Source organism: Chiloscyllium plagiosum, unplaced genomic scaffold (genome assembly GCF_037043375.1).
Source record: "Chiloscyllium plagiosum isolate Xiang-an unplaced genomic scaffold, Cpla_swu_hap1 HiC_scaffold_1, whole genome shotgun sequence".
NCBI classification, from domain to species: domain Eukaryota; kingdom Metazoa; phylum Chordata; class Chondrichthyes; order Orectolobiformes; family Hemiscylliidae; genus Chiloscyllium; species Chiloscyllium plagiosum.
This window is the reverse complement of record NW_028270139.1, coordinates 74,346,747-74,361,561: the sequence shown is the minus strand read 5'-3', so window position 1 is coordinate 74,361,561 and position 14,815 is coordinate 74,346,747. Positions and strand designations below refer to the sequence as shown.

General features: G+C 37.2%; 2 protein-coding genes across 2 annotated transcripts in view; one reads left to right on the top strand and one right to left on the bottom strand.

The window, feature by feature from the left end:
* Window positions 1-7,439, top strand: part of sgcb (sarcoglycan, beta (dystrophin-associated glycoprotein)) — a 28,073-nt gene extending 20,634 nt beyond the window's left edge. Inside the window, exons 5-6 of the mRNA XM_087988044.1 lie at window positions 3,286-3,417; window positions 4,271-7,439. Coding sequence (XP_087844170.1) covers window positions 3,286-3,417; window positions 4,271-4,474 — 336 coding nt within the window. The 3' untranslated portion in view covers window positions 4,475-7,439. The remainder of the gene's footprint in view (window positions 1-3,285; window positions 3,418-4,270) is intronic.
* A 2,803-nt stretch (window positions 7,440-10,242) lies between these two features.
* Window positions 10,243-14,815, bottom strand: part of dcun1d4 (DCN1, defective in cullin neddylation 1, domain containing 4 (S. cerevisiae)) — a 70,569-nt gene continuing 65,996 nt past the window's right edge. Inside the window, exon 11 of the mRNA XM_043691125.2 lies at window positions 10,243-11,288. Coding sequence (XP_043547060.1) covers window positions 11,233-11,288 — 56 coding nt within the window. The 3' untranslated portion in view covers window positions 10,243-11,232. The remainder of the gene's footprint in view (window positions 11,289-14,815) is intronic.

The following is a 14,815-nucleotide window of genomic DNA, read 5'->3' as shown; positions in this document are numbered from 1 at the left end:
TGGCCAAAAATATAAAGGAGGATAATAAAAGCTTTTTTAGGTATGTGAAAGGCAAAAAAAAATGGTTAAGACTAAAACTGGGCCCTTGAAGACAGAAACCGTGGAATATATTACAGGAAACAAAGAAATGGCAGAAGAATTGAATTGGTACTTCAGATCTGTGTTTACTGGGGAAGACACAAGCAATCTCCCTGAGGTAACAGTGGCTGAAGAACCTGAACTTAAGGGAATTTATATTTGCCAGGAACTGGTGTTGGAGAGACTGTTAGGTCTGAAGGTTGATAAGTCCCCGGGGCCTGATGGTCTACATCCCAGGGTACTGAAGGAGGTGGCTCGAGAAATTGTGGATGCGTTGGTGATTATTTTCCAGAGTTCGATAGGTTCAGGATCAGTTCCTGCGGATTGGAGGGTGGCTAATGTTGTACCACTTTTTAAGAAAGGTGGGAGAGAGAAAGCAGGAAATCATAGACCAGTTAGTCTGACTTCAGTGGTGGGAAAGATGCTGGAGTCTATTATAAAGGATGAAATTACGACACATCTGGATAGTAGTAACAGGATAGGTCAGAGTCAGCATGGATTTATGAAGGGGAAATCATGCTTGACTAATCTTCTGGAATTTTTTGAGGATGTAACTCTGAAGATGGACGAGGGAGATCCAGTAGATGTAGTGTACCTGGACTTTCAGAAAGCTTTTGATAAAGTCCCACATAGGAGGTTAGTGAGCAAAATTAGGGCACATGATATTGAGGACAAAGTACTAACTTGGATTGAAAGTTGGTTGGCTGACAGGAAACAAAGAGTAGTGATAAACGGCTCCATTTCGGAATGGCAGGCAGTGACCAGTGGGGTACCGCAGGGATCAGTGCTGGGACCGCAGCTTTTTACAATATATATTAATGATATAGAAGATGGTATTAGTAATAACATTAGCAAATTTGCTGATGATACTAAGTTGGGTGAAATGTGAGGAGGATGTTAGGAGATTACAGGGTGACCTGGTTAGGCGAGTAGTCGGATGCGTGGCAGATGCAGTTTAACGTGGATAAGTGTATGGTTATCCACTTTGGTGGCAAGAACAGGAAGGCAGATTACTACTTAAATGGAATCAATTTAGGTAAAAGGACAGTACAAAGAGATCTGGGTGTTCTTGTACACCAGTCAATGAAGGTAAGCATGCAGGTACAGCAGGTAGTGAAGAAGGCTAACAGCATGCTGGCCTTCATAACAAGAGGGATTGAGTATAGAAGCAAAGAGGTTCTTCTGCAGCTGTACAGGGCCCTGGTGAGACCATACCTGGAGTTTGTGTGCAGTTCTGGTCTCCAAATTTGAGGAAAGACATTCTGGCTATTGAGGGAGTGCAACGTAGGTTCACGAGGTTAGTTCCTCGAATGGTGGGACTACCTTAGGCTGAAAGACTGGAGCGACTGGGCTTGTATACCCTTGAGTTTAGAAGACAGAGAGGGGATCTGATTGAGACATATAAGATTATTAAAGGATTAGACACTCTGCAGGCAGGAAACATGTTTCCGCTGATGGGTGAGTGCCGAACCAGAGGACACAGCTTAAAATTACAGGGTAGACCATTTAGGACAGAGATGAGGAGAAACTTCTTCACCCAGAGAGTGGTGGCTGTGTGGAATGCTCTGCCCCAGAGGGCATTGGAGGCCCAGTCTCTGGATTCATTTAAGAAAGAGTTGGATAAAGCTCTCAAGGATAGTGGAATCAAGGGTTATGGAGATAAGGAAGGAACAGGATACTGATTAAGGATGATCAGCCATGATCATATTGAATGGTGGTGCAGGCTCGAAGGGCAGAATGGCCTACTCCTGCACCTATTGTCTATTGTTTTCCTCGTTTTAGAGAGCTTCCAGTATCTCATTGGCTGGCATCTGTCTTTGGTGAGATTTTGCCCCTGACAGATGGAATTCCGAGCTCCAGTCTCTTAATGACCACGGCCTATAAATGGTTGCAGGGCAGCCAGTATACACCTCAGTACCTTATACAGTTCAACTCATAGTTTCTATTTCAGGCATTAGCCTGGTAAATCTATGCAAATGAGTTCTTTGATTGTAATGTACATTCAGTAAGGGCATCCAAAATCTTTGTTTTTCAATTCAAGGAAATACTACTGGGCCTATTAAAAATGTGTTTATCTACCTGAATTCCCATTATATATTTGAACTCCTAAAGCTTTTCCTTATCATCTAGGTACTTCAGCAAACATAATGAATATATACTCAATTCTTCCTTCCAATATGTATTACCTCATACACACCCATGTAAAATTGCATTAGCCTATCTATCAAATAATCGGTTTTCCTAAACTAACTTGTTCTCTTCATCAATTCTGATTGCTCCAGAGCTTCTACTTCACTGTTATCAGTAAATTTTTAGAGCACGATATTCACAGTCCCAAAGTGGTTCATTAACTTTAGTATTTTGAGATGCTTTGAGGTTGTGAAAATCCGTACTAAAAGGCAGTTATTATTTTCTTTGTATCTGTACAAGTGTATTAATTATAAAATCCTACAAGTGTACAAATGAAAAGTCAATACAATTTTTTACAGTACTTGACACAGACCATTTTGGTTGAACACACTTGTGTGTTGGAGAGGCAATTAAATGTACTGTAAATATGGACACAGCACTGATCCCCTAGAGCACACCAACCCCAATCCTTCTCCAATCTTAGTAACACCATTTACTCTTGAAAGAAATTCTGTAAATAATGAAAATATCCTAATTAGAAATTGATGTTACTATTAAGTACTGATCAATAGATTATTTTTATTCTTTTAATGACTTTGCCATTATGATTTTTTTTGGTTTGGAAATCAGTTCAGTTTTCTAGTGTGTTTTAGGTCTATTTCTGTGGCTGTCCTGATACTCATGTTTCTCTCTCATCCCTACATTTCACTCATGCATGTGTCCATTGCATTGGTATTCTAATAATGTGTATTTTTAGATGGGTATGCATGCTATTTATTTTCACATGACATTTATCATTCACAAGGCATGGTCTGTTCCATGAGTATCATATTTATGGGATTTCCAGAAGAGAGAGAAAGAGAATTCAGCTGTATTGGTAAGTTTAGTAGTTAGAGTATTGTGTTAAACAATTTCCCTATACTTACAACAATAAATATTACTGATACTGTATAAAATAGATGCTGGAAACTAATACCATGAGAACATTTTGTGGAAATTCCATTTTGTGTTTTGAAAATTTATTTGTGCTGACATATTCAATATCAGTGACTGACATAAATTAGATCATTCTTTCAGGTAACAAGCAATCATAGCACAGATCTTCAAATTCGTGCTGGTGACCGTGTGATTGTGCGTGGGAATGAAGGAGTCTTTATCATGGGCAAAACCATTGAATTTCGCATGAGAGGTGATATGGATCTCAAGGCTGTGAGTGCAGAAGTCTTTGATAGCTTTGTTTAGTGAGGGAGTAGTGGTCATCGCTTCTCATCAATAGATGACTATCTGTTTCTTTGTCCCAATTAAAAATAATATGTTTGAATTGCCCTGACAAACAAATATTGTAAGAAAAAAAAAAGCGAGAGGAATTAGACTAATATTTTGTATGTTTTCATTGAAAACTCAAAAATCTTCCAAAAGTAGTCAGGGACTGGTAAGAGTGTTACCACTAGTTTAAATTTATCCATTAATGTGACTAAAAACCAACAAATTTCCTGGCCATTATACCTATATCCTAGGGCTTTAGAGGTCAATAGATAGTGGATCCACTGATAGATCTTCCAGAATTCCCTAAATTTTAAAATGGCCCTACAGTTTGGAAGGAACAAACATAATCCCATTAATCAGGAAAGAAGGGGCAAAAAGAGAAACTATGGCTCAGTTAATACCATAGAGTTGGAAATCAAATAAAAAATTAGTTCTAGAAATAATCAACAGATCATACAGCATCTGTGATAAATTTTGAACAAATGAAGAAAAATAAATCTAATAGATGGGCCTTAATGAGAATTCTGTGGGGGCATCTGATCCATTGCTTTGTGAAAATTTTGGAAGTGGACATGTAGAGTTCTGAAATAATGTGGTCTGGGTGATTACCCATAAGAAATGTAAAGCTTAAAATATTTAAGAGCAAAAGTCCAGATTTTGAACGTAGACTTAGTGCAGTGGAGGTTTTCAACTTCCAATTCTCTTTTCATTTCTCATTGTACATGATGTGCCTACCTTATGTTTTGTTCCAAAAGATGGTAATAATGATTAATTTTTCTAATGTTTTTACCCTTAGGTAAACAGTATTATTCTTAATGGCACAGTGATGATTAATACATCACGGCTTCCAAGTCCATCAACAGGAGAATTCCTAGTAGAGGATGGGTGGGAGCGCTATAAACTCTGTATGTGTGCAGATGGAACACTCTTCAGAGTCCTAGTGAAAAACAGAAATACAGGTTGTCAAACATCCAACAATCCCTGTGGAATCATGCACTGAAGATGAAAGCCTACCATGTACTGAGAAATGAAGGGATTGATGATTGTACACTAACATTCATCTCAAAAACAAATTGCAGCCAGTTTAATACAAAATAGTCACTATTCATTTATTTTAGTTACTGTCCTTTAGAACCAAAGTGCCTGATTTATTTTACCCATTACAATAAGATACAAGAGTTGCATAGTTTATCAGCAGTTTGAACAATGGCCTTTTGTTACAAACAAGAAATATTCAGGAAATAATCAAACTGGCAGGAAAAAGTCCATGTAGTACAATAGATAGAGTTGAGAAAAATAACGGTTTTCAACCATAATTAATTTTATGCAATGTTAAAAGTTCCACTTCAACTCAAAATATTCTTATACCATTGTCAGTCAACAAAAATTTAAATACATTTAATATTGAGAATGCTTTCAAAATATAAAACTAGCTTCACTTCATCATATTTTTAAAGTTTGGCAACTAGCATCATGCATTGACCTCGTTATAAAATCCATAATGAAGTAGGTAGTTTATAATAATTGTGGAATTGGACTAGGATTTACCCTTTTCCAGGACATGTAAGTGAGCAATACCATTGCTTTGAAAGGTTAGAAGTGAACTTGTCTTTAATACGAAATAAACATTGCCAAAAACCTATGCATCAGTACCTCGTGATCAAATGATAAATCTATGGGGAATATTTTAAGTTGAGCTAAACAAATGTCTGACCTTTAAAGCACACTTTGACTTTTGGTTTATTTCTGTATTTCACAGTGCATTCACTGCACCATCTAACAATTTTGTTTATAGATGTTAGTTTTCTGTAAAAACAATGGAAAATGAAAATAGCAAAATCAAATTTAAGGATGAGATTTAGTGCTACTGTTACTAAAGGACACAGGCTTAAGAAGTTGGTCAAAATATTTTGGAATAGTGTCATCCTGATGTCCATGTTTGACCTCATCTATGTAAATGACTTAATTCATACCGCATTCAAGCTGGGAACTTGAAGTTACACTAACCAATATGAACAAGCAAGAATGGGAACTATATGCTGATCAATTTTTGTTTATGTACCTGCACCGTGAATGTGTTATTTTCATAGTCGGTCATTTTTTTGGAAAAAGTCACAAAACAGATTAGTGTCCCTATGGCTGAGTCTCGACAAAAAGTCACTAAACTCAGATTTGCATTTTGTTTTAAGCAAATGTATTTTAGGCTTTGAGCTTGATGCTTGTTGATTAGACAGCTAATGTAGCAAAGAGTTACGATTTAGGAATCACTCCTGAGTATTGCTGAACAAAAGAGACAGGTTACCAAAGCTTTTCATCTTCCACTCAAGACCAAGACATGAAACAGTATCAAGAGTTTGTATTACTGGGGTAAAAAGGTGCTGATTGGTTGGCACATTACTACAGCTGCTTAATAGTGTAATTATTATGGAGTAGATACTTTAGGAAGATTACAGTCCTTGGGTGCATATTGCTCATTGGATAGTTGAAAATATGCTGTATCATTTGACCCAATCATTGGAATTTGTAGCCTACATATTGAATGTATTGTCAACATGCTGTTTCTGGTATAAATTGTGACCACTTTAAATTTGACATTCTTGCATTTGTCTGGAGTGCAAGATTAAAAACTTCAACAGTAAGTCACTTTAATTCAATTCATTCATGGAATGTGGGTGCCTCTGGCTAAACCAGCATTTATTCCTTATCTCTAATTGTCTAGAGGGTAATTGAGTCAGCTGCTTTGCTGTTGGTCTGGAGACACATGTAAGCCAAGGAGTAAATTCCTACTGATGCTGAAATCTGAACTGAAACAAAACAATGCTGGAGGTCACAGTGGATCAGGCAGCTTACATGGAGAGAAAAGCAAGCTAACCCTAAAGGATATTTTGAGGGCTTATTTTCTGATAGTCAACTCATGGTCATCATTAGACTCTCAATTCCAGATTTTTCTTGAATTCAAATTCCACCATTTGCCCTGGTGGGATTTAGATGAGTGTCCCTAGATCATTACCCTGGGTTCTCTGGATTCATAGTCTTGTGATAACACCAGTAGGCTGTCACCATTCCTTTAAGCAGTATTCAAGTCATGTGCTACTCTGACTATAATCCAGAGTCTGACTCTTCTTCAGTATTGCATGTGTATTCTTAAATAAATATAGCTTTAATAGTGCTTCTTTACTATTCCCCTCTCATAGACCAGTTTTATACTGACCATGGTCATATTCAGAAACTAGTAGAATAATGATCAGCTGTAACTTGTTATTGATACCAAGTGTTCAAAGTAGCTGATTATTATAAAAGTTTATTAAGACTTAATAGATCAAATGTTTGATCATACTTCCAGCAGTTTTTATTGAATTTTAATCATTTCAAATTGCTTTACATCTTACAATATATTGTATGAGGTTTTTAAGCCCTATATATTTATGTATCTAATTTAAAAGTGACAATGTTGCATGATGCAAGGAATTCAGTTTTAAACAGACAATGACATGGATTGCAGTTAGTGCTTAAATTTACCACATACCCAACCTTTTCTGCAAATACTGCAATATTTCTTCAGAAGTTTAAAGACAAAGTTTGGACATTACTGCCTCTTCAGTAGTCTTTTGAAATAGTTTTTACTTGACTTTTCCTCCTCTTCCTTTTTAAGATGTTGGGAGCTGAATTGAATGACTAATTAACCAAAATATGTTTTATTAATATTTCTGCACAAACTCAGTTATTCTGACAAATAAAAGATATCCACATCACCCTTTTTCAAATGCTTATAAAACAATAATACGTTTTTGAAGTTTGCTGATTTTTTAAGCATGCTGAACTACAAGTTTTCAATGTCATTACTGACCACTAAGGCAAATTTGACTTCTGTTCCTTCTCGGTCTTTACGATGGTAGGAATCCTTTTATGAATGCACTTAATGCTGTTGTGTGTTTTGTTTAATAAATACTGCTTGGTTGAATAACAGTTTGAGGTTATTGCCTTTTTTGGCCAGTTATGTAGGATTCTACTTAATTTTCTTAACTTTATGAAGCAGTCAATTATAGTAATCAATTAACAAACTTTGATTTTTGGCCTATATGTTTTGCAAATGTGAATCCCTTAAATGGCAATGATACCCTAGTTACTTAATGTTATGTCATTTGATTTTTTTTTCCCAAATGGATTCACAGCAAAAGCCACAAAGTTGCATAATATTAGGAATTAAAATGCTAACAAAGTCAGATAATTCATTGTCACTTCTTCTAAAATAGGCTGTATAAGAATGTATGGTCAGCAATTCTATCAAAAGGTTATCAAAATTAAAGCTAAAATGAAACAAAAACAATCCATGTTTTAATTAAGCCATTATTTAATGACACAAAGGCAGTACAGATACTGTATGCTAATAAAACAGGAACAAGCTTAGCTCAACATTTGAAACAAATGCACCTAGCTAATAAGTCATTTTACAACTGAAGGAAGACAGACTTTAGAATTACAAAACATTTTCAAGAATGGGAGCACCACTTCTTTGAAAAGCTGTTGCTGTGCACAGGGCCTGCTTTACATTGAGAGATTAAATTGTGCAGACAATTATATTTCATGATTTTAACAGTTGGCAATTACTCCATCATTCCAAAGAAATGAACCTTCAAACCTTTAAATAGCAGCAGTACAATAATTACAAAACAAAATTGACAAAACATAAGAACCAAAGCAAAAGATATGGATCAACCTGAAGTTTAGTTTTTCATTTTTAATATGGAGTAACTGGGGAATTAATTGAAAACTGCTGTATTTTCAAATCAAAACAGAAGCATCGTTCTATAATAGTTTCAGGAAGCCATATAAAGGGTGCATGTTCTGGGTCTACACAAGAGTTACTACAAGTGATATCCAATGAATCTGTAAACATTATTAAAACCCATAGCATATTAGTGGAACTATGACTATCCACATAATAATATAGATACCACTTCAATCACGAGCAAGCAGATCTCATTTACAAATGAACATTCACTGTCATTATAAATTACCTGATACTTTGTCAAACAGGAACACAGACGTAGGAAACCATTCATCTGTATTTAGTAGTAGTAATTCAGAGGTTCTTATTCATACAATTGCGGAATCCTCCTATATTTGGTCCCATAAAGTGCGGGTTTCCAAATGTTTTACTGTTCCTGGGTGGGCATAAGCAATATCCAATTTGTCTAACTGATCAAAATAAACATTTCTGAATATTTTGAACTCCAACATTATCCGCAAAAAAAAATCCAAACACACCATAAATGTATTCAGATGGGTCTTGTGGAAGATGAGTCAAGGGCTTTCAAGTCTGCAATTGCTGAAAATGAATAAAACACAAGCTATCCAACACTATTCACAAAAAAGTGCCACAGGTGGGATATTGTCTTTATGTACTCATCATTGTGCAAACATTCCAACAGAAAGCTTCAAATTTAAAATGAAAATCATGTCAATTTTTACCAAAGCAGAATATAAAAATCAAGTCAAAGCAAATTTAACTATAGTATTAAAGTCAGAGTACCTTCTGTCCAGAAATGTATATCATTTGAACAACCTTTATCCAAACTAAACTAAACTACACACTGGTCTTTTTTAATACACAAAAAGGAACAATAGGGAACAAATGCAAACAAGCAACTGAGATGGCTTTTCAAAAATAAAGCCTAAATTAGCTAAATAAGCTCAAGACTAAAATTAGCAAAAACATGGGAATGGTCTTGATTAATTTTCAACATACTCTCACTGAACAGTCAAATTAAATGCATCAATAATATCATATTCCAATGCAGTGAATGATTGGTTGAAATTCAGGTCCAGTGTTGGAATGAAAGACTGTTGAAAAATATAAAAACATATGCAAAGTGCATCAATGTAATGGAAAGGAGCAGGAAGGCAAATTGGGAAGAAAGGAAAATTTTCATTTTCCATGTTGAAACAAGGAAATGCAGAGGATGATGAATTTATTATTAATATTACAGACCTCGAACAGTAAATAAAATATATTTTGTTCCTTTGTCAGAAAAAATGTGATAATTAAGCAGAGGACATTAAAAATTTCCATAAAGACCACATTTCAATAAACAATTCCATTAGTTTTAAATCATAAAAAAAGATGTTTTCACAGCAATTATGAAATACTGTCCTCTTCACATGGCTATAAAATAACTAATGTTAAACTAGATCAGCAAGAAGTGAGTAATGAGGACATGAATCAGCTTAGCAATACCATGTACTGCCTGTACAGGAGGGGTTTAAAATAATGAAAGTGCAATGGACAATATTATCTTGCTAATGCCATACTGAAAATAAGTGTACTGCTATACCCAAATGGCCTTATCCATAGCTTGGAAATTGTACCCTGCTAAAATACAAGTGTTAATAAAGAAAGTTTACATTGGAACAGTTGTTTCTTATATAGATCAACTTTAAATAATACCTGCCTTAATTGTATGTGATTTCCAGTATTATTGAATGTATCTTACGGTAAAAAAAAATAGATAACTTGTTCTCACTGAAATATCATTTCAGATAAAAGTTTGATTACAAATTAATGGGAACTTATGAATCACATTAATGAAAATCAGAAACTGGGGCATATAATTAAGTTATATTGGTACAGGTGGAAGTGCCCAGATGTCACTCATGTACAGGGAGATAGGCAATACCATGGTCTTTTGCAGAATTTGTCTAAAACAGTAGAAAAATGCAACAGTAGAAGATTCATTTGCTTTAGATGTACAGACTTCCACTTACTGACATGGTCAAAAGGTACCTTTAATAGCATTGTCATACTATAATACAGGATAGTTGATCTTAATCCAATATCTTAATCAAAGTCAAGCCAGCTAAGTTACATTAGTTCAGTTGACTTGTAACACCAGACTTAAACAGTCTGATAAGAATATGTCAGCACTTTCCTTACCAGTAAGTGATACTATGAAAAAAAATCATACACATGATTTTAAACACATATCTGAATACTAGTTGATCTCCACAACAGACATTCAAATATTCTATTTATCTTAGAACGTGCAAAACTTGGTAACATTATTAAACTATGTGCCCACTTAAAGGACAATTTAATGTTTACAGCTAGTTGCTAGTTACACAAAAGCAAAACAAAACAAATGCTGATTAGCCAGAAAATACAATGCAAAAATTAGGGTTACAACCCACGTGGTGCATTAGTCATTTCAACAGATAACAGCTAGGTGCAGTGAATCAAAACAAAGTTATACTATTGCCCAACAGTTTACACTTAAAAAAACCTAATTGCATTTCATCAGGTAAGTTGTACAGAACAGTTTTACTCGCATACATACATAAGATTAAGAAATCTTTTCAACAAACATTCATCTAAGACTTTTAACCATTTAATACATTTTTCATTGTGATTCACAATCCCTCGGAAAACGGAGGTTTCTGAGTGAAACAGCTTACAACATAGAATTCACAATGTCAACAGCAAGATATCACATTGTGGTCTGTGGTACCATAATTGTTGTCCTATTAAAAAAAAAAGCAAAGCAAGCTCGGAAGAAATTCTGATACCAGACTTCAATGTTTGTAGTACAGTGCTTGTAGATATTTAATGCTTTCAGCAACTCAATTTTTTTTGGGTGGGATTTGAAGGGGGGGGGTGGAGGGGGGAGACAAAAACAAAATGCATTCCAAATCTGTTTTCCTAGGTTTTTTTATGGCTAATGTTGAAATGGATGTTGGACTGCTGTTTCTGAATCATAAGTGCTAGGACATCTGTCTGTCTTTGAACCATTCCACAAATTCATCCAATAAGACTGGCCCTGAAAGAAACCAATTAAATTAGAATTTAATATTACAACTTGTAATCCATATGGTTATAAAATATACCACACTAAATATATTAAACTCATTGTGCAACTTTTAAACCTGAAATTTAGGAAACTTTCACATGGTGTTACAGATATGTAAAAAGGCAACAATAAGATCATATGCAGCACTGGTTTGGACCCAAAGTGAAAAACAGCATTCAATTTTGGTTATTACAGTGCAATGGGGTTCGGACTTCATAAGGACCACACAAAACAAAAACAGGGAGTGACAAGGAAGCCAGGAAATGAAAGATTCTAAAAAGGGGCTGACAAATTAGACCTCAGGAGTTTTGATCTCTCATTCCTGGATTATTATTTTTTGAAACAATTTTTGACAGTGCATCTACACAGGCCGGTAACCAGTCACCAAGTCACCCTTTATTTACACATGCACTAGTCTGGCTTCGTTAGTGCCAGTTCAGTGAACAGAACTCTGATGATGTAGAGGTGCCAGTGTTGGACTGGATTGAACAAAGTCAAAAATCACATGACAGCAACGGGATTGTCAACTTATCTGACCACACCCTTCAACCAGACGAAATCGAAGTCCTCAGCCGAATGCTCAATTTCTGCCCCACCACCAAAACGGACCACACTGGTCTGGTGGCAGACACAAAGGAATTCATCAGACGAATGAGGGCCTGGAAATTCTTCTAAGAGATCAGCAGTGAGCCCAATGGAAGTGGAACAGAGATTCACAGTGCAGCAGCCAAAGGAGTCGAATTGGACCTCTCCAGAGGTTTGACATGTATGCTCAAACTGTCAAGAAATGAGTGCCAGATTCATCAGCTGCACAAAATAACACAAAACGTCATGTGAGCACAACACAACACCATCCATGCTCTCAAGACCAAATCGCAACATTGCCATCAAGCCAGACAAAAAAGGAGCCATTGTCATACAGAATAGAAAGGAAGTATACCGACAACTGAACAACCAGGAACAGTACAGGCAACTACTGGCTGATCAGACCAAAGAACACACCCATGAACTCAACAGACTGATCAAGACTTTTGATCCAGTTCTTTGGAGTACCCTGCGCACTCTCATCCCACGTACTTCTCACACAGAAGACACACAAAGCCAATACACCTGGACAACCTATTGTATCAAGCAATGGAACCCTATGGGAGAACTTCTCTGGCTATGTTGAGGGCATCTTGAAACCCATTGGACAGGGAACCCCCAGCTTCTGTCACGACGTTACAGATTTCTGACAGAAACTCAGCACCCATGGACCAGTTGAACCAGGAACATTTTTTGTCACAATGGACGCTTTGGCACTCTACACCAGCATTCCCCATGACAACGGCATTGCTGCAACAGCCTCAGTACTCCATAGCAAAACTGCCAGTCTCCAGGCACCATCCTACAACTCATCCGCTTCATCCTCAACCATAACGTCTTCACCGTTGACAACTAGATCTTCATCCAGACACAAGAAACAGCCATGGGGACCAAATTTGCACTGCAATATGCCAACATTTTCATGCACAAGTTTGAACAAGAATTCTTTGCTGCACAGGATTTCCGACCAATGCTGTACACCAGGTACATTGACAACACTTTCTTCTTTTGGACGCTTGGCGAAGAATCACAAACAATTATATTGTGATATCAACAAGTTTTGCCCCACTATCAGACTTACCATGGTCTACTCTATGGAATCAGTCTCATTCTTGGACACATCTCCATCAAGGACGGACACCTCAATACATCACTCTATTGCAAGCCTACGGATAACGTTATGATGCTGCACTTTTTCAGCTTCTAACCTAGACATATTAAAACAGACATCCCCTATGGACAAGCCAGAATCTGTTTGGATGAGGAGGAACGCAATGAGCAGCTGAAACGTATTGAAAGACACCCTCGTAAGAACAGGATATGTTGACAGTTCCGACGTGCCATAGTGAGAAACCGTAAGGATCTCCTCAGAAGATAGACCAGAACACGACCGATAGAGTACCATTTGTCGTTCAGTACTTCCTGGGAGCAGAGAAACTATGCCATGTTCTTCACAAATGTTGCATGAGCCCATCACCAAGATCTTTCCTCCACTTCATTCCTTTAAACAACTACTGAACCGTAAAACAGACGATTGTTAACATCAAACTACCCAGCCTTCAGGATATCAACCACTACACCATACCACCTTGTCAGGGTAGCCTCTATGATGCTGTGATACGTCTTGACATGGATACTACTATTACAAGTGAGTACACCACCCACTACATGCACAGCAAATACTCGTGACTCACCAACATTGTATCTCTCATACACTGCAGGCAAGGATGCCCTGAGGCATAGTAAATTGGCACAACCAAAACAGACAAATAAACACCGTGCAACAATCACCAGTCAGGAATATTTCCTCCTGGTGGGGGAAAATACTTCAGCAGTCAAGGACATTCGGCTTCAGATCTTCAGACAAATGTCCTTGGAGGACTCTGGGGTACACAACAATGCAGAATCACCAAGCAGAGGCTGATAGCCAAGTTCAGTACCCATGAGGACAGCCTCAACCAGAGTCTTGGGTTCATGTTGCACGACAGGTGACCCACCACATCTTCTCTCCAACACATTATCTCTCAAAACACACACGCACAGATGCATAGATTCCCTCAATTGCACGCACACTCGCAAACACTCTTCCCCCTCCCCCCTTACATACATGCACACTCAAATCTGTGGGGTGAATTTGCAGATACATTCTATTTTGTTCAAAAAGCACACAATTTGTAGGCAGTTAAATGTGGCATTTTATAAACTCTTAATACTCCTAAACTCTTTGGAAATAAAAGACAGACTGCAAACAAGACCCTCATGTCTAAAATACATTGTCTGACTGGAGGTGTCACCTCCTTTATATTGATAACAGCTTAAGTTGTCTCAGGGCAGCGGCTTGAAACAAATTCTGGGATTTGCATGGTGCACTCTCCGCTACCAACCCCCCTCCCATTTATCTCACCACCGCATCAGCTCTCAGACTCATTCCTGAAGGGCTTTTGCCCGAAATGTCTACTCTCCTGCTCCTCAGATGTTGCTTGACCTGCTGTGTTTTGCAGGACCACACTCTCTGATCTCCAGCATCTGCAGTCCTCACTTTCGCCTATATCTGTAGCCCTCTAAAGTAAATCACTTAATTATATCCTCAGCTCTCTTTTGAAACCTCCTATGGAATCCGCCTCCACCAGTCTCCCAGGTAGTGCCTCCAAATCCTAAAAACTCTGACTAGACGTTTTTCATCTCACTCCGAACTTTCTTGCTATAGGTCATTTTTACTTGCCACATTGTAGGTTGCTGTTACTTCTTTCGCCATTCACCAGATATTGCTATCCTCAGATTCTTGACTTTTCTGCCAATGGGAAGTTTATCTACTTTGTTTCAATTACGATCATGACATACATTGACGATCTCCTCTCTAAAGGGAACAAAACCAGGTTCTTCAAACCAAGCCACAAACCTCACACCCCTGG